The 24,690-nt window shown below is 36.2% G+C and overlaps 1 protein-coding gene across 1 annotated transcript in view; it reads left to right on the top strand.

Moving 5' to 3' along the window:
* Window positions 1–19,271, top strand: part of CPA3 (carboxypeptidase A3) — a 29,053-nt gene extending 9,782 nt beyond the window's left edge. Inside the window, exons 4-11 of the mRNA XM_045813606.1 lie at window positions 1,706–1,808; window positions 1,914–2,015; window positions 3,563–3,664; window positions 4,954–5,064; window positions 5,986–6,076; window positions 7,098–7,300; window positions 9,115–9,199; window positions 18,694–19,271. Coding sequence (XP_045669562.1) covers window positions 1,706–1,808; window positions 1,914–2,015; window positions 3,563–3,664; window positions 4,954–5,064; window positions 5,986–6,076; window positions 7,098–7,300; window positions 9,115–9,199; window positions 18,694–18,881 — 985 coding nt within the window. The 3' untranslated portion in view covers window positions 18,882–19,271. The remainder of the gene's footprint in view (window positions 1–1,705; window positions 1,809–1,913; window positions 2,016–3,562; window positions 3,665–4,953; window positions 5,065–5,985; window positions 6,077–7,097; window positions 7,301–9,114; window positions 9,200–18,693) is intronic.
* Window positions 19,272–24,690: the final 5,419 nt, after the last annotated feature.

Genomic DNA, 24,690 nt, shown 5'->3' on the forward strand with positions numbered 1-24,690 from the left:
AAAAGCCACTCACAAGACTAATAAAAATATATGAATAAACAAAATATACAAAATTTTACTGAAGAATCAAAAAGACAGCTTTATTATGGTCCATTAATAATTAGATTCTTCTCAAATTTATTCCTAACTTAGTACAATTATTTTTCTAATAATTCTAATAATTTCTAAAATGATTCTGACCAAATATTTATTAAGAACAGGTAAAATTACTCAAAAATTTGGAAACAAGAATAAGACGACACTACATTAAATATTAAAATTCAATATTAAAACTATAATTAAATATGGCTTGGTTCTTACACAAGAGTAGGAAAACAGATCAGTGGAGCACAACAGAAAATCCCCAAACAGACAAAATATACAAAAATATTTGAGTACATATGAGATAATGGCATTTCCGAAACATAAATCTTAAAGTCAAGTAAGGTTGCATTCAAACTCCCAACCCCAACATACACAAATTATGGGTATTTAAGCTTTCTAAGCAACAATGTCCCCATCTCTAAAATGGGTATAATATTAACAAGATAAAAATAAAATAACGTATGTAAATCAGGACCTGGCCCATATGAAACAAATGGATGTTCAAATGAAAATGTCAGGTAGGCAGCTGGATGAACAAGCCACCAGAGAAGCAGGAGAAAATCTAGGGGTGTGGGAGGTTCAGGCGAGAGTCCACAACTGTAAATGCAAATGTGGGCAACCATTAGAGCCATGGAATTCATTGAGATGAGATGAGATAACTCAGGAATAGAGATGAGAATAGAGATGAAAATATAGAAGAGGGTAGAGGTATAAGAGCTCTGGGTCCCCAATTAGCCTCCTAACAATTCTTCCTGCCTCTTATTTCACTCTCTCCAAATCAGCCTAACCATTTTTTAGCTCTGTAACTATGGACAAGTTATTTAAAAACTTTGTGTCTCGGTTTTCTCATCTATAAAATGAGGATAATAATTTCATGTGAAGATTAAATGAGTTAATGTACATAAGGTGGTTTAGAGCAATGACTGGGACATGGTAAGTTCTAAGTAAGTGCTTACTATCACTGTTATTCAAGTTTCTCCCAACTCTCAAAGTATGAAGTGGTACAGGATGGTCAGTAAATTTGTATGTAAGAGTATCCACTATTGCCTGTGTTGTGTGTATGTGAACATGTATGTGTTTGAAGAAAGTTAGAGAATGACTATAGATCAATGCTGACCAACAGTAGTATTAACGCAAGCCCCGTGTGCAATTTTAAAGATTCTAGTAGCCACATTTAAAAAGTTAAAAAGCAATGGGCAAATTAATTTTAGCAATATAGTTTATTTAACCCAGTATTTTTACTTCAAAATATTATTTCAAAATGTAATGAATATAAAACTCATTAGTGAGATGTTTTACATAATTTTTTATACAAAGTCTTCATAATGTTGTGTATATTTGACATAACAGCAACCTCTTTTTTGGACAACCCCTATTTTAAATGCTCTATAGCCATGTGTGGTTAGACTATCACATTGAACAGCACAGCTCTAGATAAATGGGAAGATTTGAAGCCAGACACATGACATTTCTAAAAGAGATGGTTAGAGAATAATGAAGAAACAGGGCAAACTTGATCTAAGATAGAGAAAAAGGAAGAGAAAATTTCTGTAAATGAAAGATAACTGTGGGGTTTTTTCCCTCCAGTAAATGTATATTTTATCATTCCCCTGTCAAACAGAATCTTGATTCATGATCTACAAGAAGAGATTGAGAAACAGTTTGATGTTAAAGAAGATATTCCAGGCAGGCACAGCTATGCAAAATACAATAACTGGGACAAGGTACGGTATAAAGTGCCTGTACTTCAAAAAACACTATAAACCTGAACATTTGTTCTCATTTAGTTTTTTGTATTCTAATTCCTCAAAATTGGTTTTGTTCTTAAGATTGTTGCTTGGACTGAAAAAATGGTGCATAAGCATCCCGAAATGGTCTCTCGTATTAAAATTGGAACCACTGTTGAAGATAACCCACTATATGTTCTCAAGGTAAAAATAATTCAAGAACTACTGATTCTTATTATTTTGGAAAAATATGAATTTAAAAGGTACTTTGTGACACAACTAGTGAATTTTGAGACAATAAAAAGTTTTATATATATTTTTTAAGAATATATAAGCTCCAAATGTCCATTCAAAAATAAAAGTGACAGATGGTTTTGGGTGGAACCAAGAAAGTTCCTGAATAAACCATTTGTGGGACACAATGGACAAACTCAGATAAATATCTTATCCCATATCTTTATTATAAGAGTTTATGATGTCCCTGGTATATAAAACAGTTTTCCATCCATTAAAATTCAGTGAAGGGGCGCCTGGATGGCTCAGTCGTTAAGCGTCTGCCTTTGGCTCAGGGCGTGATCCCAGGATCCTGGGATCGAGCCCCACATCGGGCTCCATGCTCCGCACTGGGAGCCTGCTTCTTTCTCTCCCACTCCCCGTGCTTGTGTTCCCTCCCTCCCTGGCTGTCTCTCTCTCTCTCTGTCAAATAAATAAATAAATAAATAATCTTTTTTAAAAAAAATTTTTTAATGAAAATAAAATAAAATAAAATAAAATTCAGTGAAGCTGGTGACTAAATGTCATGAAGAAAAGAGAAGTTTAAGTATCACAGAATCATAGGATCCCAGCACAGTACGTGAGGCATTTCAACCCTGTGTTGTTTTTTTTGGGGTTTTTTTTTTTTAAGATTTTATTTATTTATTCGACAGAGATAGAGACAGCCAGCGTGAGAGGGAACACAAGCAGGAGGAGTGGGAGAGGAAGAAGCAGGTTCATAGTGGAGGAGCCTGATGTGGGGCTCGATCCCATAACGCCGGGATCACGTCCTGAGCCGAAGGCAGACGCTTAACCACTGTGCCACCCAGGTGCCCCATTTCAACCCTATGTTGATGGGGAATTCCCTTCTATAATGGACCTGACAATTACCAATCAGCTGCTGCTGGATTTTTCTACATCCAAAGACAGTGTTCCCTGAGACCTACCCTTAATAACCAGGAAGTCCTTCCTTACCCTGAATTCCCCCCATCCATTCAGTCTCCCCAACTACCCAAAACAAATCTAAATTCTCTTCAAAATGACAGCCCTTCAAACATCCAGCCACTGTTTCTCCTACCCACTGCAAACACAACTACAAAATTTTTTCCACCCAAAGCTAAACATCCCATTTATGAAGCCAGAAAAACAAAAAGAAATGGCAGAAACAGAAACAACATATAATCTATTTCTCAGACCAAAGGATGTTAACAATAAAATAAGAAAAACAATATATTGTGATTTTTTTAAAACCCTAAAAGCAACTCTGACATTAGGAAAAATTTTTGAAAAAAGTAGACTATGTAACAGATTATGAATTATGTATAGACATTTAAGGATATGTGCCATGGTCCTACCTGAAAATAATATGTGCATATGCAATCATTCAACAGAAGACAGGGGAAAGAATTGCTTTGAGAGCATAGGAATGAGGTATTGGACAACAAAGGATCAATGTGTGACCCCATGCAAAATAATACCTCAAGTTTATTTTTAAATAGATTGGGAAAAGGGATGAAGGAAGAAAGGCTATTTTTATGGATTGTGGCATTCATGCACGAGAATGGATCTCCCCAGCATTCTGCCAGTGGTTTGTCTATCAGGTAAGTGAATCAGAACGCTCATACAATTCTCCTTTAATTGTCAAATCTCCAGCACTTCACTGAGTGGCAACAGCCCTTTCCAAATGAGTGCAGTTTCACTTAACTAGAAGGGCCCACATTTGGTGCTGTCAGGAAACAAATGCTCTGGATTTTACTCATTGTTGAGGTTTTTCTAAAATTGACACCTTCCTTCAAACTTCTTGAATTCCAGCTGACAGTTTATAAAACTTAAAGAATTTGGGGGGGTTATGATATGGCTTCCCCTATAGCAAGGTATGGACGATCTGCAACTGTCTTAACATTACAACCTACGATCTTGGCCTTTCTTCAGTGAGCTCAAAGCACACTTTGAGTTCCTGTTTAGATCTTTAATTGGCCAATCACACACTTGGAATTTTCATACTTAATTTCCTTTCCGAAGGAAAAATAACTCACTGTTTTTAAAGGTCAATCCAGCTTATGAGTTGTTCTTCTCATTCTATTCTATTCCTACTCCTACTATCTTTTAACTTCCTCTTTTCTGCCAGCTTTTGCATACAACATGCTGATATAATATGTATGACAATGGCTTTCTGAGCATGGAATACTTTAACTAGGAATGAATCTGCCAGTAGAATTTATTTATCCCTGCAGTTGTTATAGCTCTTCCAGTTCAGGGCCAAGAGCTCTCCTTATTCAACCTATAAAGGAATACATGTGACAAGGCTAAAAGAAATCCCTTGGCTCTGGAACAGATGTACCTGGAAGAGAGTTTGCAAGAATGAGAGAGGTTCTAGGTAGCCATAGAAAGTATAGATAATTACAGAAATTTCAATCTGATGGGAGAAAAGGAATTGATTGGTCAATCTAAATGTTTGAGCTTTTTATTAATACAGCATTTTTCTTTAATCCTATTTATAATTAATTTATGAATCCTCTCCAATATTTACATATTCCTATGCTTACAAACTCAATCTATATTTACCTAAAGGATGTGAAGGAAAGAATCCACGTAAAGCAAGGTGTACTGCTAATTTTTCACTTGGCCTCCATTCTTCCTATAAAACATACCTTGCAGGCTATATGTGGAATGCTACACTCTTGACAATTAAATGATCCTTTAAAGAATGGTCAGTTTAATTAATTTCACTAGTCTGAATAAGTAACATGCTATTTAGGAGAAATATGTTTGAAATCATGTGACCTTAGGCAAATGACCAAAGGAGTGGTAGCTATGACTATTATAGCCACAACTTTCCACATGGTGATAAACTTTACACCAATAGCTGAATTTTTTCCTACTCCTACAGGCAGCCAAAACTTACGGAAAAAATAAAATTATGACCAAACTCCTGGACCGAATGAATTTTTATGTTCTTCCTGTATTCAATGTTGATGGATATATTTGGTCATGGACACGGGTAAGAGACCATAGTCTCTTGTTTGCATTTGGACAATATAGTATTTACTGACTTTAATGCACACTGATTGTTATGCATTAAGTTTAAGGTTTCAGTAACCAGTTAATTCTAATTCAGAAAAATATATTTTTAAGAATCTCAATTTCAGACTAAGACAAGCATGATTTCCTGGTTGCATAGGTGTCCTTGAAATAATAGGAAATTTTTGCCACTGAAACTAGAAATGAAAAAAAAATGAAACAGAGCAATAATTATAAAAGAAATGTATGTTATATGATACACCAAAAGCACATTCTACCTAAAACTAAAAGTCAATTAAAGACATTCTGAACACTGACCTCAAAGCAAAAGCCACTGTATTCCGATCTATCTGTAATAGAATTTGATGTGGAATAAATTTATCAAAAATTAATAAATAAATGAGTGACACAGTTGTCTGTGTATCTGTCCTTTAACAGGATCCTTTTTTGACCCATTGTTGCTTAATAAGATTAATACTGAACTTTCAAACAGATACTATCACATTCAGTTCTTTTCTGAAAATTATGCTCTAACAGTCACAATTTGGCCTGTTTTATATCTGAAATATATAAATAGTGAAGGATGTAATGAAGTTATAATTTAAATTATAGGTAATTTCAGAACATTATTGATCATTTTCTAGTACTGAGAACTAATCAACAGTTTTTAAAGCTAACTAAATTATTTTATCAAGGCCTTAGAATATTAATGTAAAAAACAATGTTTCTGAAAATATTAAAAGTTATAGGAAAACTATATTTTTCTTTATAAAAAGGAGCCTCAGGTTAACTAGGTAGATTTCAAATAAAGCTGTAGACACCTGCAGAGAGGATCTGAAATGATCAAACCGAAAAATGCAAACTGATCTGGTGTAAACACCTCCATCATTCAATCCTGCAGAACCGCATGTGGAGAAAAAATCGTTCCAAGAACCAAAACTCCAAATGCATTGGCACTGACCTCAACAGGAACTTTAATGCCTCGTGGAACTGTGAGTAGTACACTTGATCTCAAGGAAAATAGCTATAAAAGAGTGTTCGACAACAAATTCAGTTAAACCACTGACTTACTTCAGTAAAAATATGTATCCCCTGAGTGTTAATTTTCTAATCTAAAAAATAAAAGATAATTATCCCTACCCTAGAAATATTATGAACGTTTTGTTATATAGGAGGAAGTGGGGGGTGGGGTTGTTTATCAAACCATCTCTTGCTTAATATATCTAGCTTGCTAAAAATCAGGCACTATCCAGTTGCACAAAAATTCAGATAATCTGAAGAGAGGTCTCAGGTCCCTCCTCTTCCTGGTCTGATAAAAGCTGAGAAATACCAGTGGTTAAAACTAGCATACAGATAGTTCTTTAGATGTTTAGTGAAAACAAACAGCTGCGGCAAAGAAAGTGAAAAGGTTTAATGGAAATGCCATGATAAGCAGAGGCCTGCTACATCAGATGACACTGTAGTTGCTATACAAATATGAATTCATCATTACATATATTCAAGGAGAAACTACCACTACCCCAATTCATAAATTTTTTCTTTGCCTAACTTGGTTGAAAATACCACCTCAGCTTTTAATTTTATTCTACCATAATAATTATGATAATAGCAGCTATCCGTAAGCGAGTGCTGCCTGCTTAAATGGGTTGAAGAAACTCAGACTCAAAAAAGGTAATTAACACCAGTCCCCAACAAGTTGGAGTGGGTTGAACTGGAACTTGGGTCTATCTGGCTCCAGGCTCTGAGCTGCTTCTGGTATTTTATTCCTATAACCCTGGGAAACAGAGGCAAAATAAACAAGGTTAAGAATATTCCAGTGGGCTGGGTCTGTCACATTCTGAGTTGTGTGTACAAAGCTGGTCTACAAAGACTATGACTCCAGAGACACTGAGGCAGCCCTGTAAACCCGGGAGATGAAAATGTTTAAAACATTTTGTGAGTCCATGTCAGAAGAGGCAGGAGCTTTTCTGATGGGGAGCAGACTGTCATCTCATCCATCCATGTCCACTGCAGCTTTTCTGAACACCAAGAATCCATGTGCAGATATCTATCGGGGCCCAGAACCAGAGTCCGAGAAAGAGACCAAAGCTGTCACTGACTTCATTCGAAGCCATCTGAAATCAATCAAGGCCTATATCACTTTCCACTCCTATTCCCAGATGCTATTGTTTCCCTACGGATATACATCAAAACTGCCACCTAACCACAAGGACCTGGTATGTAGAAAAAAGCCTATGATTATGCACTGACAGACACCACCGCTGACTTTCACAAACAACTGTTATGAACAACTGCATAATGTTGAAAGAATTTCACATTTTAATACCAAAGGAAGGAACTAAAAAAGTTTACCTTAGAGTTAAAAGTCATAATTCCTAGATTAATTTTTCATGTGATAAAAAGAGATAAAATCTTTCAGTGTGATTCTAAGATAAAGCCAGTAGGGAACAATGTCTAGGCCATTCAGACTAGAATTCCATTACTACACAGACTGTTATATAAACATTTACCATAGACATACTGTAAAATCACATGCAGCAAAAGTCTAATAGAACAGAAAGGTATCTATTTACGTCCCTAAAACACCATATTTGAGAAGATCTATATTTTTATCCTCCTAATCAACTTGGAAATAATATTAATTCTATTACTATCCAAAGAAAGAACATTATGAATGTTTGTGAAGCTTCCTCACTGAGAACACACTGCCTTTCAAGAACTAAGAACCAACAAGCATCCTCTTCCTTTGTATGAAAACTAATTTGATCAAGTTGGCTTAAAACAAACAAAACCTTTGCTTATGGGTTCCAGTGCATCACAAGAACCTGCAGTGTGAATATCCATAAAAAGGGATATTTTTAATTGCTGTAAAAGAAAAGAAATAAAGCAGATAAAGTTCAGTGTCCCAGATCCCATGTGGGCCTGATAAATACAGCACATTCAGTAAAAGCTATGGTTCCAATACTGCCTCATATTTTTTAAAAATATTTTTTTTGAAAAAGAAGTCACAATTGTCATTTTGATCTCCATCCATTGTATTCAGCACAACAGCATTTAATTTCAGTTGCAGCAGAGATTTGAACCAGTCATTAAAACCATCTGTATATATACAACAAAGAAAATATACAAGCAATATGTGGCCCATAGTCATTTATTTAGCCAATATAGTTGAGAATCTGAACCCATGAGTTTGATTAGTTCATGAAAAGCTACAGCAATGTAATTTCAGTCTGCCCTTAGGAAAATGGTATTACCGATTAAAAATACAAATACACACAACAAACCCTATTGAGTAAAGAGTTCTTACACAGCAACTAAATTAATTAAGAAAAAACTTATCTTTTGGTTATATACATTACACATACAAACTAAAAATCTTCATTGAGGGTACAAATATGTTAGTGATTATACGCCTTTAAAATTCATCCCAATAAGCATTCTCATAGCATGAAGCACTAATGTGTATTAAAGGTCATGAAATGCATTCACTCTAGAAGAGAAATACTAATTTAACAACTATTTTAAAGAAGAGTCAACCATATTTCTTCCCTCAGCATGCTAAAATCCAATGTGGAAAAGTCCTTTGGCAATGTGGTGCCCATAAAAACAAAGGAAGCAGGAAAATGGGAGAAACGAACTTTGGAAGAGACAAGTTATCTGCGGCCAAAAAGTATCTGAGAGGAAGCATGAAGAATATGTTTTTTAGAAGGAAGGACAAAAGGAAGAAAGCAGGGAAGGGGCGGGGGGGTGGGTGGGAGAGAACAATGAGGGAGGGAGAAAGAAGAGAGAAAAGAAAGGGTAGAAATCCAAAATGAGATATGACATTTCTATTTATAACTGATTTCACATTTAGAATTCTTCACAATGATAATATATCTTACCAAAAATAAATTTTTCATTTAACCTTTGATTTTATTTTGATCTTCAATTGCCAAATAACCAGTAAAATTTCCTTTTTTTGATTCCCAACAAATTAATAGTATTTACATAGCTTCCTATCATTCCAACTCTAACTTCCCTTTTTCTCCAGGCCAAAGTTGCAAAAATCGGCACTGATGTTCTAGCAACTCGTTATGAAACCCGCTACGTGTATGGCCCAATAGCATCAACAATCTGTAAGTTTTTCCTATTATTTACTGTGTTATTTTCCCTCTTTTTTTAAATATTAAAGAAATTTTAGAATTTGTAAGTTAGGATTATAACATCTAGAATTGCTCATTTAAACTTCAGTTTCAATGAATGATTCTGAATTACATGTGAATCTAGGGGATACATTCTGCCCTTTTGTGGGGATAAGACTTTTCTAGAAACAAATTATACAGGGTTTACAAGGTCAGCAGAAATTGTTAAATCAAGATTAAGTTTTGGTTTAATTCATCCACCCTCCTCTTCCCCATGAACAACATTTATCCTCACGGGAACTAACAAGAATTAGTTGGAGCAAACTCAACAGTTTTTGTTGTTGTTATTGTTATTTAATTGGACAGGCTTCCCTAGCTCCTGGTAGGAAAATGGGTAGGCCAAAAGTTACAGCCACTTTCATCATGTAAAACCAATTTCTTGTCCTTCTCACCACCCCTTTCCTATTGTGTTAAACTGAAATGTCTATGGCGGATTAAGGAAGAGGATGTAAGGGTTCTAGTTCTGTTGCTTTGGTTTTATTGTCCAAGTACCACTTCTAACTCTTCACTATTTTTTTAGACTTTCTTTGTCTTTGTGCATTTCTTTAATTACTGACAGATTTCTGACAAGTCAGGCACTGTGCTTGGCCCTTGATTTCACAATCTCAGTTAATCATCACAACATCCTGTGAGGTAGGCCGCACTTGTAACTGGCTAAACTGGGATTTAGTCTCAGGTTTCAACAAAACCAAAACCCATGATCTTGACCATGCACATAACGCTTTCTCACTTGGTTTCTGTAGCTAAAATAACCAGGTTTTTCTATTTTTAAGCAATGAAAAGAAATTCATTTGATTTTTCACCAAAGACCATTAATTCAGACCTTGGGAAGTGAAATCATTTTTTCTCTTATAGCAAGATCCCACTGATCTTAGTTTGGAAATACTTCAGTAAAAATTGCCTTTTCTCCAAATCATTTATCAGTTTCAATTCTTAGAACTAAAGAATGGAAAATTCCCAATGAACTGCCTACAAAATCTTAACTTCCTAACAAAACTTAACTTCTCAAAAGCAAGGATTATACTTCAGATCTCTTCTCAGACCACAAAATATCTAGCGCAGTGCAGGGCATAGAACAACAGCAGAATTAATTCATAAACTTGCTCAATTAAAACAGCACCCTGACTGATCCAAAAAGAGTGAACGTGGATTGAAACCACAAGACTAGATTCCATTTAGCTTGCATCACTCTCTAGAGCCATGACATCCAATACTCTTAGCATGAAGACTGCTGTTTAACCTTTAAACATTTTTTAAAAGAGTTTATGTTTTTACTTGAGATAGAGAGTGAGTGAGAGAGAGAGAAAGAGCATGAGTGGGGTGAGGGGCAGAGGAAGAAGCAGACTCCCTGCTGATCAGGGAGCCTGACGCAGGGCTCAATCCCGGGACTCCGGGATCATGACCTGAGCTGAAGGCAGATGCTTAACCAACTGAGCCACCCAGGTGCCCTTAATTTTTAAACATTTCATGAACAATGCACCACCACCAAACACATATACTTATTTCCATTACACTTTTTAAATTTGTGGATTGAAAAGAAGATATATGTACGTGTGAATCCATGGATTTCTTGCAATAATTCTACCCAGCCACACCTTATAAACTACTTTCCCAACCCAAGCTAAAAATATAAACTTGGAATTAAAGTCTGTACCCTCAATAATTGCTAATTGCTCTGGAATTCAAAAATGCCTGAATCATCACATACAACTTCTAGAGCCAACTTACTGCAAGCTGCTTCAGTGGAATTAGAAAAATGAACAAAAAACCAGACAAGTCCCATTCCCAGAGAACATTCATCAGCAATCACCTATCAAGCAGTCGTTGTTAAAAAGCTGAAGAGAAAGTACAATGACACAATCAATCGCCAGTTCCCAAACAGATCTTTTGCTACAACACAGCCATGCTAGAGATTCATTACACATACAAGTGGATGAAAATGAAATTTCAAAAAAGATGATATACTCAGCTATGTAAGTGGTCCAAAAGTGAGCAAAGAATGAGAGGACACACTAGAACACCAGTTTAAAATGGCAGCCTACTTAGTGAATATTGAGAAACTGCAGGACCAAACAAGCTAGATATTCTTGGTATCGAAGAACAAAGGGTTCCAAACAGGAACACACTTCGCAAATGGCAACTAGAACATCAAAGGATTATTGCTCTCACACTTTCCACACATATATATGCAATTTACATATATATGCAAATTATGAGCATACTAAAGCTATGCATGGCATTGTATCACAGTCAATTTAATGAGCAAGAATTTATGGAATGCCCCCTCACAGCCCAGAACTTTGGAGCTTTAAGGGGTAGGTCATTTTTTTTTTAAGATTTTATTTATTTATTCGACAGAGATAGAGACAGCCAGCGAGAGAAGGAACACAAGCAGGGGGAGTGGGAGAGGAAGAAGCAGGCTCATAGCGGAGGAGCCTGATGTGGGGCTGGATCCCATAACGCCGGGATCACGCCCTGAGCCGAAGGCAGACGCTTAACCGCTGTGCCACCCAGGCGCCCAGAGGGGTAGGTTAGAAGAATTAAAACACAATAACTGCTCTCAAGGAATTATATTCTAACTGGGAGAAAGAGATAGCCAAAAATACCATGGCTCCAAGTCATCATGTATCACTTTCAAAATGCGAGGATAGGATGAAGAGGAATTACTATTCTGTACAACTTTGTAGCAGTATCTTAAATTTTTTTAATTATATTAAGAGATTTTTTTTAAGAAATGCAGATTTAGGGGCACCTGGGTGGCGCAGTCGTTAAGCGTCTGCCTTCGGCTCAGGGCGTGATCCCGGTGTTCTGGGATCGAGCCCCACATCAGGCTCCTCTGCTATGAGCCTGCTTCTTCCTCTCCCACTCCCCCTGCTTGTGTTCCCTCTCTCACTGGCTGTCTCTATCTCTGTCAAATAAATAAATAAAATGTTTTAAAAAAAAGAAAAGAAAGAAATGCAGATTTAGAAAGAATTGCCTCTTCCACATAGGGCTGCAGCAGCTTGATAGATGTTTAAAATTTTTAAGAGTGACTGCTTTAATAAAGCATCTGATCGAACTAATCAAACATTCATGAGAAGCTGGGGGTAATAAAGTGTCACTGACTTGGTAAGAATAGAAAATAAGAGCACCCCACAATTAAAGTTTAGTCATTCCAAGACCCTGGTTGTCCCAGGACACAGGGAAAGCATCTATAGCATTTGCTAGTGGTTTTCTTCCTTTGATTTGATGGAGACCAAAGCAAAGAGCTGAGGGAACATTTTTAAACCCAAATTATGGAGAGAGCTCTGACCTCCAGAAAAAGTAAGTTTGCAATCTGAACCCAAGAAGCAAATATAGCAAAGAAATAAAAAATCATAAAATTTGAAACCAGGAGGAAATCTAGGAGATGATCTAATTCATGGTTCTCAAGCCTGACTTCCCATCAGAATCATCTGAGATTTTAAAATATGTGGATGATTAGGCCCCACCCCCAGGAATTCTAATTTCATTAGTTTGTGGTGGAGGCCAGTCACTTGCATTTTTTTAAAGTACCCAAAGTGATTCAAAGATTAAACTAGGTTTGAGAACCACTGGTCTAAACTTAATCCCTCACTTATAGACTATAAAAATAAGATAAAGAAAGATTTTATCAATTTAGGGAAAAATAGGAACAAAGATCAGCATTCCAGACCAAAGTCAAATGGTATACCAACTCTTTGCCACAAAGCAGCAATATTTAGAAGGCACAAAAACTGATGTAAAAGACTGTGAAATGTTTACAATTGTATACTGCTGACCTATCCAATCCTTTACCGTCTTAGAAATAATTTAGAACATAGTACCTAGTAGTAAGAACAGTTCACTGAATTGACAGAAATAGATAGCTTGCATCATTAATATCATCCATCTGTGACTCACACTGTAAATTAAAAAGTTAATTTCAGAGTGCCTTTCTTATTGCCTTCTTCACACACCAAATTGCTAGATCTGCTCCTGTCTCTCAATCCGATACTGTTTTCCACACTGTGTACCACTCTACATTTTGAAAAAGAGAAAATCAAGTCCTCACATTTGTAACTCACAAAACCCAATCTCTATCTACTAAGATATTCAAGCTGAGATTATATTAGGGGGCAACAAAAATGCAGAGAAAATATTTCAATTTATGCCCACATACCTCTAGCTTAGCTCTTGCTTCAAATAGAACTTTAACTTAGTATTGACATAAAAGTGTCAGTTATTATGTTTAATGCATGTCAATAATATTTTTTTCAAAAAACACATGTTAAGCCATCAGCATCATGTTATGTAGATTCCTGTGGGCTAAAACCAGATTCCCAGTTTGGTTCAGTTTCATTTTGACTTGTTTTGATTTTATTACAATAAGTTCCTTGCACCTAATGTGCTTTGAAAGGTGTAGAATTTTTTTAATGACAACATATTAAGAAAATGTTGTCAACAACAAAAAATTATCTTGCAGAACTCAAAGGAGAGTTTTTACTGGGAGGACTATAGATTGACATACAGTGGGTCATATAGTACAATAGTTAATAGCACAAACCCTAAACACATGCTCTTAGGTTTGACTCCTGACTCAACCATGTACTAGCTAGTGTCTTTGAGCGAACTGTTCAATTCCTCCAGGCCTAAATTTCCTCTTCTGTAAAAAAGCAATTGGTACTTAAATCCTAAGGTTGTGATAGGAATTTACGAAATGAGTTAAGATACATTAAGCACTTAAAAGGGTACCTGATATTTAGCAAGTGGTTATTATATTTTATAAATACACATATTTTAGTAGGTTTAGATGTAGATAAATAAAAGGCTAAGTATCATGTTCAAAAGATTAAGTTCTATAAAAATGTATTCTTACAAGTAAAAAGCTTTTAGTGTTGCATTTATTTTATGCCTTATATAGGTTTTGTTTGCAAAGTTAAGGTTTTGAAGATACAAAAACTGAGATCAAAAAAGAAAATGTATTATACTAACATCACACAATTATGAAGAAACACAAATTGCATATATTCTCAATAACCACTACTAATCTTAATGAGAAATTTCACATAAAGCAAATTTGTCAAAGTGAAATAGCCATACTCTTTAACTCTTAAATCACAATAGTTTACTTAACTGCAAATGGGGAGCTAGTACAGCTAGAAATTGGCCAAGTTTATTAAAATGCCTGGTACACTCTAAATCACCATATAAAACATAATTCCTACTTACCCTACCTCTATCGCTACCAAAGTCTTACTTTTTTAAGCTTTTTTCTAATGAACTTAAACCCAACTCTAGCTAAAAATGACAGCCTTCTTGATCAGTTATCTCAGCTCACACGCTCCACAAACTCCCTACAACACTGGACCCTGTTGATATTCCTTCTTCTTGCCATTCCTTTGCCTTTCTTAACAATGAATTCTCCTGGATTGCCTCCTCCCCCTTCTTTCCTACTCTATCTCTGCAGACTACCTCTAAAAGTAGACATTTTCAAAAAAAAAAAAAACTGGTACACTACACACATACCACACAGGGTTCTCTCTTCAGTCCCCTCCTCCTCTTTCTGCTTCTTCCTCATCAAGGAAGTGCTCTATCTTGCAGGCTAGAGCCCTCATTTGCCACCTAGAGGCACCAGGTGGCCAAGCTAAGGGGATCACCTTTCACCCATGTAGCAGTCACCTGCAGCAATCAATGGGAAGCCAGCTGCACTAGGGGAACAAACCAGACTAAATAGCCATACAAAGATTTTGAAAACCATCTTGTCATCGGAAACACAAGTCACAAAAGAAGACCAGGGCCTGCACACTAAATCTAAACAGGATGAATGACTGCTAAAATAGGTTTCAGTTAAGATTTGAGATTTAACATAATAGACAAAGTGTCCAGGATACAAGGAAAAATCATTTGTCACAGCAAAAATGAAGAAAATCATAGCATGAATGAAAAAAGACAATCAACAGATGCTAACACTGAGATGATTTACATGTTGGAATTATCTGATAAGAATTTTGAAGTCACCATCATAAAAATCCTTCAACAAGTAATTAGACAGCCTTGAAACAAATGAAAACACAGAAAATCTCACCCAAAAAATGCAAGATATAAAAGGAACCAAACGGAAATCACAGAACTGGAAAATACAATAACTTAAATTCTTAAAAACTCACTGGAAGGGCTCAATAGCAGAATGAATATGAGAGAGAAGAATCAATTAACTTAAAGACAAAAAAAGAATTCAGCTAAGCTGAAGAGAGAAAACAAATTGAAAAAAAGATGAGCAAAGCTTCAGGAATCTGAGGTGTAGTAACAAAAGAGCCAGCATTCATATCATCAAAGTCTCAGAACAGACGGGGAGTGAGAATGGAAAAAATATATGAAAAAATAAAGACTGAAATTCATAAAATTTCCTAAAAACATAAACCAACATACCAAAAAGCTGAGTGAATGCCAAATAGGATAAACTCAAAGAAAATCACATCAAGTACATAATTAAAAGTTCTGGAAACTAAAGACAAAGAAAAAACTCTTGAAAGCAACCACAGAGAATCTAGAGGGAAAAACAATTCAAATGACTGATTTCTCATTGAAACCATAGGAACCCAAAAGGAAATGACAACATTTTTCAAGTGCTAAAAGAAAAGATCAACCCTAAATTCTATATTCAGCAAAAATATCCTTCAGAAGTAAAGAGGAAATGAAGACCTTCTCAGACAAAGGAAAACTAAGAGAATTCATCACCCAAAGACCTACCCTTTAAAAATGGCTAAAGGAGGCTCTCCAAATCAGAAAGAAATGTAACAAGAGAAGCCTTAAAACAACAGAAAGGAAGCAAGAACAGTGGATTAGGGAATGAATGAATGAATGAATGAATGAGTGAATGAATGAACAACTATCTCTTCATGAGGGTAGAACCACAAAATATAACTCCATTTGATGTGATCCTCAATGCATGTACAGAAGCACTCAAGACAATTATGTTTTAAAAGTAGGAAGATAAAAAGACCTTAAATGCAAGTAAGATTTCTATATGTCACTTGACATGGTGAAACACTGATATCAGCAGATAGTGGTAAATTATATATGGATAATGTAATACATGGAGCAACCGCTAAGAAAACTACACAAAGTGATAGACTCAAACATGCTATTATAAATAGATCAAAATGGGGGCGCCTGGGTGGCTCAGTCAGTTAAGCATCTTCCTTTGGCTCAGGTCAGGATCCCAAGGTCCTGGGATTGAGCCCTGTGTCCAGCTCCGCACTCAGTGGGGAGCCTGCTTCTCCCTCTCCCTCTGCAGCTCCACCTGCTTGTGCTCTCTCTCTTTCTTTCTGTCAAATAAATAAAATCTTCTTTAAAAATAAAATAAAAATAAATAAATATATTAGAATGGAATCTTTAAAATGTTCATTTAAAAAAAAGTAAATAAAAGAGAAATAGAAGAATGAAAAACAGATAGCACAAATAAAAATCAAACAATAAGATGGCAGACTTAAGTCCTATCAATAATTTACCTAAAGATATTAAATAAAGACAGACTGGCAGAGTTGACTTAAAAAAATACAATTGAACAATACACTGTCTACAATAAACTCACTTTAAATATAACATAGACAGGTTGAAACGGAAAGGCCAGAAAGAGATATACCATGCAAATGTTAATCAAAGGAGAAGTAGCCATATTAAATATCAGATAAAGTATATTTCAGACCAAAGAAACTTGCTAGAAACAAAGAGGGACATTAATAAAGATAAAAGGATCAATCCCCCAAGAAAATATAATGATCCTGAATGTGCACAAGCCAATTTCACCTATAATGTTTCTGCCAATACCTTCAAAATTCATTTTCACAAGCTCCTTCCTAAATGTGGTTGATGCTAAACATCGTTTTGTCTTCCCTCCTTTATCCTTTCTTTTCCCCATCGCTATCCTCCCTGAGTTCCCATTTCTATTAATAATGCGTTGATTATTTTCAGCCACCCAGACTGAAATCTCAATCATTTTTATCAGATTTTGTGACTCTTCCATTCCAATGTTTCTGACATAAAGCCCTCAATGCTATTCCCAGTGTGGTGACTCTACACAAGTTCAGGCTTTCATTTCACAATACCTCCTGACTGGTCTCTACTCTTTCCAGTCCAGCTTAACTGTCCTAAGTGCAACACTAAAATAACTATTATTGCCTCCCAAACAAAACACCTGTCCTGATATATCAGGTCTTCTGAGCTTTGTCCACAAACTCTCACTGCTCCATTTGTTCCAGTCCAGCTGGATTGCACTGGTCCCTAAAAAGGCGTTCATGCTTTTCCATCTTTGTAGCTCACTGATTAGAATGCCCTTCTTCCATTTCCATCCAGAAAAATACCTTTCAGGGCTCTCCATCATGAAGGTGGTATTTAGTAGGCACTGAGCATGAAATGTCATCCTCCTCACCAGACATACATAATCTTTTTTTAATCTTCATAAGAGATTGTACCTTCCTTATGGTACTGACATATTCTGCCTTGTCTCTATCGATTTGCATCTTTGACTTCTCTCACCTAAACAGTAAGTTCCCAAAGACACCAATATCGTCTTTATCTTTGTACCCTGCATAGCCACCCTCCACAGTGCGAAGTAAAGTGCACTGTGCATATTAAAGCTTTAGTAAATATTTGTTGAATAGTTTAAGAGCCAACCCTCTTTCTACCAAAATATTTCTTCCTTCTTCATCACAGCTTTGAATTTTCATCATTCAAACCTAAAATATTATCAATTAAACGCATTACCTGTCCTAGAACATAAATGATTTTATGTACAAGAAAGTAGTTTTCTTACTGTGCAAAGCAAAATATACATAAATGCACTTGTATAAACCTTACATGTACATAATTTATAGATGTCTGTTTAGATTTTCAAATAACATTCTTAGTAAAATCTCATAAAAATTGACATTGAAAAATTGGATTAAGGGATTAAATGCATCCTTAAAATAACTGATTTCAGCTTTCTTGGTCTTTTAACTATAAAAATAGTTCATCCATGAGTAGAAAGAGACCTGAACTATTAGAAAGAACATACTTTTGCCTAGCTTGTATGCATGATTTTTCTGTTCAGTTTTCAGTGACCAGAGACCCGTTCTCAGTTGGTTTCCACAGCTGCTTGCACTTGCCCAGACCATCTCCATCTGCAACACTGTGTGCCCAAGAAACAAAATCAGTTTAGAGTACTGACCCAAACAAAATGTAATTTTGAAAATGCAGCACATATTTAAAATGTGTGGTGGATCCCCAAACCATGATTATGTTTTACTCTACACTCTATACTATGTAGACCACTACTGCCATTCATTACTGCAATTAACTGTACACATAATTATTTTTTACTGCTAATTTTACACCAGTGAATTTCTATTTCAAGAAAAACATTAGCATTTGCTTCTAATTAAATATTTATTGCTTATGTTTTACAGACCCGACATCAGGTTCTTCTTTAGACTGGGCTTACAACCTGGGCATCAAACACACATTTGCCTTTGAACTCCGAGATAAAGGCAAATTTGGTTTTCTCCTTCCAGAATCTCTGATAAAGCCAACATGTAAAGAGACCTTGCTAGCTGTTAAATTTATTGCCAAGTATATCCTCAAGCATACTTCCTAAAGTGGCCTTGGTTTGGAATAAGCGAATTAATCCTTCTCTGTGTCTTTTACCAGAAAGTCAATCTTCAATTATCCCAAGATATAGCTTCCACATTACCTGAATAGGTCCCTCTCTTGCTCACTTAAGTCCTAAAGTTATTTCTTTTTGCTTTTATTTACTTGTAATAGCACCTTAACAAACAGCTTTAAGTGAAAGCTTTCAACTACCTTTCTTTGCTCCAAATAAAGCTCAAACCCGGCAAGAAGTATAATTTGAGTATTCTGAAACATGATATACGGTGGGTCACAGAAGAGTAATGAGAACCTTGGGTTTCTCCAGAATCGGATTTTCCATGTGCCTTCATGGAACTATTTCATGTACTAATATAATAAAATAACTTGTATTCCAAAATGCGTCTTCTGTTTTTGATAAACTATACTCTCTACAATTCTCTATTAGCATTAATAATCAAGCATTAATGTGTCTCCTGCAGTCTGTTAATAAGAAATAATATCTTCAATTCAAAAACATATTTTGCCTGCATATATATTTCTTTTTAGTAGAAGTAAATATTGTTTATATCTTCACAACAGCAAAAGGATGTCCTAGCAGGAAATAAAGTGGTTCATACAGAGATGAATCTCAGTGCTTCAAACAAGCAATCCAGTTCTCATCAACATAACGTACACTAACTTCAAAACAGTTTGATTTAACCTGCCATAATCCAAGGAAACTACCTGCCAAAACACAGTTACTAACACAGCCAAGACAGTCTGGTCAGCTGTGAGCCCTGCCGTCATAATGGATGGGGAAAAAGCCTGGAAATGTAGTACAAGTTTAAGAGAGAAAGTCACATTGACTAAGGACAATCGGAGTAACTTATACTTTTATACTGCTTTAATCCTATTGCTTAAGATAGAGTTACAAAACATCTCCCCCCACCCTGCCCCCAGCACCATCATTTTCCAATGCCTCATCATGTGTCTACAGCAGTGTCTACAATCTAGAAACCCAGAACACAGATGCCTGACCAGAATTTGACAAACAAGTAAAGAGTTGCTTGACTTCCTATAAACTGACTTCTCATAACACTCTGGACAAAATTTTTGAAGATCCTCAAAGATCCTGAGAAACCAGGTAAACAAACAATCTGGGACATTCCTCATTAATCCTTTAGGGGTCCATAAAAGAAAGAATGCCGTCAAATCTACAAGATGATGAGTATTTCCGATAGTTATTGATGAGGGAACAGAAGGCTGGCTGAGGACAAAGCAGAAACTGACACCCCGCACCCCCCCCTCCATGGGATGTACGTGACATTCCTCAGGCACTCCTGGCTGCCCTAAAGGGCAAAGAAATAGTTAAACCTATAGATACCACAATCCTGCAAGACTTAAGTCTCCCTCAGTTTACAAATGTCTTAGCAGTTTACAAGAACGAAGCATTTCTATCAATAGCCTAGCTTCTGGAAGGAAATGTAGATACAATTAAATGTCCTTATAATCTGCAGGCTCCAAGAACTTGCCAAACATCTCAATGTTAATGCCTTGGTAGAGGAAAAACAACATTAACTTGACAATGGCAAGCCCTCTGGTATCTTGTGAGTCTTCTTTAACATATGAAAGTATTTTCTCAACCTCCCTTTTTCCTTACCTTCCCCCAACCCCATAGTATATAATCAGCCACCCGGCAGCAGCTCTTTCTGCCCACGGGCCCCGTCCCCGCGCTTTGATAAACCACCAATTTTGCACCAAAGACGCCTCAAGAATTCTTTCTTGGTCTTCGGCTCCAGACTCCACCCCACTGAACCTCACCTATATTCTACAACCTCATCAGTTATGAAATATGTAAAAGTTTCCTATGCAAAATTGTCTAGAGGAAACCAATATAAACTAACAAAATTGCTTTACAGGTACGGGGGGAAAGGTGACAGAGTGAAGAAAGTAAAAAGCAAAACAGTGGTTATGAGATTACATTGCCTTTTATAAAAAAACATAATATCTATACCTAAATATTCAGCATTCAAAACTGGCTCAGAAAATGGGAATGTAAATTCATTCCATCAAACATACCATATGGAAATTATTCACTCATTCACACTTAAGTTACTCTACTGAAAAAGGACTGAAAGAAGTTTTAACCTTAAAATTTGCATAAATAGTTCTAATTCCAGTGCGTCCTTAGGTGGAGGATGTAAGAAAGATAATCCCAATTGTTGACCATCTCCTGTGTTCATCTATTACTCAGATTATAAAAGACACAAAGTTTTATATACCATTTTATCTGAGCTATTATGTAGTTTAATATTTCTTTTCTCAGAGAAAAATTATTTGAGTGGCTAAAAATCAAAAATCCTGATTAGACCATTCTTTATAGTAATTGGATAGTTTTTGTATGACATTTCAAAGTATTTGCTTCTTTGACTTCATATGAATTGTAAAAATAAATATGTGAACATATATTAAAATTTTAAAACTAAAACGTCATTTTATTTATGGGACAGTCTGAGTAGTCCGTATTGTGATTCTTCTCTTATCATTTCTCATTTATCAGTAAAAGGACTTTGTACCCAAGTTACAAGTTGTGCTATCCCTTACAATATTCTTGACAATATGTCTCACCAAAAAAATCTTCTAAATCTTCATTCCTTTTCTCGTTTTAACTCAAGAGACATTGTTTAGTATTTTAAAAATTTATTATTTTATGTCATTGGTCTAGTGGCTAAGACACACATCTCCATTAAATGAGAACATGAAGCATCTGATTATTTTCACTCACGCAAATAAATGAGTTTCCAGCGGGCGTGTGACGCCAAACTGCTTTTAAAATGTTTTATCAGAGGTTCCCTCCCCACATCCTACACAGTGTATGTCTTCTATAACTATGTAAGTGCTCACTGGCTAGGGAAACATTAGGTTTATTGACAAAAGTTTCTGTTTTTCATTTAAGACAAATATCTATGCCTGATCTTCTTTAGATAAAAAAAATAATTCCCAAAAAACTTATAACACATCACTAAAAATACACAAGTTCCCTCCATTGTCAGACTCTCCCCTAGCACCTTGTTCTCATAAAAGAGTGTAAATGATTTTGGTCATTCCAAATGAATGGATATTGGGCTTTCCTGGACATGGGAAAAGATCACCGACAGAGAACTCTTCTCGATTCCACCTCATGGTTCTCTCAGTAGTATAAACTAATCTTTTACCGTTAATATAGAAAAGGTAAATGGGAGTTTTCCTAACAAAGAATATGTATTGGTTCCAAAAATCTGCAATGCAATGTGTTAAATTAGTGTTAAATTAATGTCGGTTTCCCAAGATACAAATGACACAAAGCAGCAGCAGTAAGCAATCTATAGTTGAACACTCCTTTATTTGAGCAGCTATAAAAAACAGTGGGGTCCAGAAACTGCCTGACTTTAAAAACTTCTAGTTGTCCCCTAAAATCTATTCTTCCCTTTTCCCTAGTAATGGTCTCCTAATTCTGAACTGGCACATGGTCATTCAAACAAAGTCTCAAATTCAAAACTTCCCTTTCAAAACAAGGTGGCTATTGAACTGTTCCTGCCAGTGAGTTGGAAGAGCAAACATCATGAGGGAAAGTCTAGGCAGCTAACTTCAAAGACCTCTGGCATATACACTTTGGTCCTTCTTCTCCACCCCTCTTTCTTTCAGACTGAAATACAATTGTGATGATTGATGCTAAGCAATCATCTTGAACTATAAAATGCCCTTGAGAACTGCAGCAAAAAGTATGATAGTAGAAGCCTATGCTCATGACAATTAGCATAACAGTTCCAGATGTGTCCTGGGTAGAAATCCCTGGAGAGTGATGCTGTGTTACATAAAATCACAGGACTAGAAATCAGAAAGTTTGGGTTAGAATCCTGAATCTACCACCAAATGTAAGTAAGACACAATCACCCTTTGCCTGCCCTGCTTATCTTCTAGACTTTTGTTAGTGTTTGAAATAATAAATGCTCACCAAGGTAAGCCACTAATTTCCATTTTGTTTGTATTTGGGACAGAGCACACTTATCTTAAAGAGAGCTGGGTCAGGTGGTTTCTAATTGAGGTAGGTGTTGGGTGGCACAAAAACAGTGGCACAACTGCTGCTCTCATGTGTGGCTCTTCCTCAAGGCTCGCTATGATGGGAAGCAAAGTGACATGCACATTTGCATATGTACATTTTTCTGTATGCAAAGCTTTCAACAAATTTTTTACAGTCTAAGGGTTACTGATCCTCAAACATTTAAGAACAATAGGAAACAAAATCCAACATACTTTGATGTATGCAAAGTATTAACTCCAACTCAGGGAACTCAGTTTGTGTAGTAATTTGCTTCTTTTTGTTGTTGTTGTTTGTTACTATGGATTTTTTTTGTTTGCTTAGCAATATTCAGAAAAAATATATAAAATACCTATTACATTTCCAATTACCAAAACCAAGAAAATTAAATATCCTAAAATTTAACAAAATTATTAAAGCCTGCCAATTTATTTGTTACATGGAAGTCCAAGAGTCTAGTGGAGAAGTTACAGCACACCACTGGAGCAAAAATATTTGAGTCTAGACACATTGGAGAGGGTAAGAGGAACAGTTTTACCCTACCCACATCATCTCTCCTGCAAGGTAGCACGGCTCAACCCAAGAGGGCCCTCTTGGCCTGCAATTTTTCCCACAGAGGAAAGGGATACACTGTGTAGGAGCACCTGGCTTCCACAGCTATGTGGGATGCTGCCAAAGAGGCCCATTTATCTCTTGCCTCCAGAGGACTGAGTCATGAGCTGCATGACCAGAAAGCAATCAGCAGTTGGGAGGATAGCAGCCAGGATTTGGAACATATCTAAGGAACATGGATGCTACTAACCTTATCAGGAACTCCATCATAAGCCCACCCTTGAGTCATTGAGACACCTCACCCACCTATCTTCCGTCTAGCCCACAAGCACCACAGTGCTACATGCTCACCACACACAAACACCCACACCCCATGGCTGGCTCCCCGTGTGTGCTCCCAATAGCAGTGAAAACCAGCTTTGGCAGACAGATAGTAAACATGGGCCAAAAGCTGGCCTGAATCTGCAGGCCAAGGAGAAACCACAAACTTGAACATTTAGCTCTGCCCTTGTTAAAGTAAAAGGGAGGCTAACAGCACCCAGCCTGGTGCACTGCAAGATCAAAACAAGGCATACAAGCTTAAGAATTCTGCCACAAGAGGGAACAAGAAATGTGGAACAGGCATATCCACAGAAAATTAAAAAAAACTCAGAATCCCTAGCAGGACTGACAGAGGGTATTTCTTCCCCAGAGTCAGTCAATAGAGACTAGAGGAAGTGATTGCTACTTCAAATGTGGAGACAGCAACATAAGACTTCAAGGAACATGAAAAATCAAACATGTGTAACACTACCAAAGGGTAACAATAATTTTCCAGTAACTAACCCCAAAGACATGGAGACCTGCAATTTACCAGATAATTCAAAATAGCTATTTTAAGGAAGCTCAATGAGCTATAAGAAAATTCAGAAAGATAATTCCACCCCCCCAAAAAAAAACGGAAAACACCATATGAACAAAATGAGAAGTTTAACAAAGAGACAGAAATCATAAAAGCAGAAAGTAACAGAAATTCTGGAGCTGAACAAAACAATGAACGAAATGAAAAATACAATAGAGAGCATCAATAGAATACATCAAGCAGAAGGAAAAAATCCACGAAATAAAAGCTAGGAACTTTGAAATTATCTAACCAGAGGAAGAAGATTTTTTAATGAATGAGAAGAGTGAAGAATGTGAATTATGGGATACCACCAAGAGAAGTAAT

The sequence above is a fragment of the Ursus americanus genome, chromosome 20 (genome assembly GCF_024610735.1).
Source record: "Ursus americanus isolate L20-20 chromosome 20, mUrsAme1.1.p, whole genome shotgun sequence".
In the NCBI taxonomy this organism is placed as follows: domain Eukaryota; kingdom Metazoa; phylum Chordata; class Mammalia; order Carnivora; family Ursidae; genus Ursus; species Ursus americanus.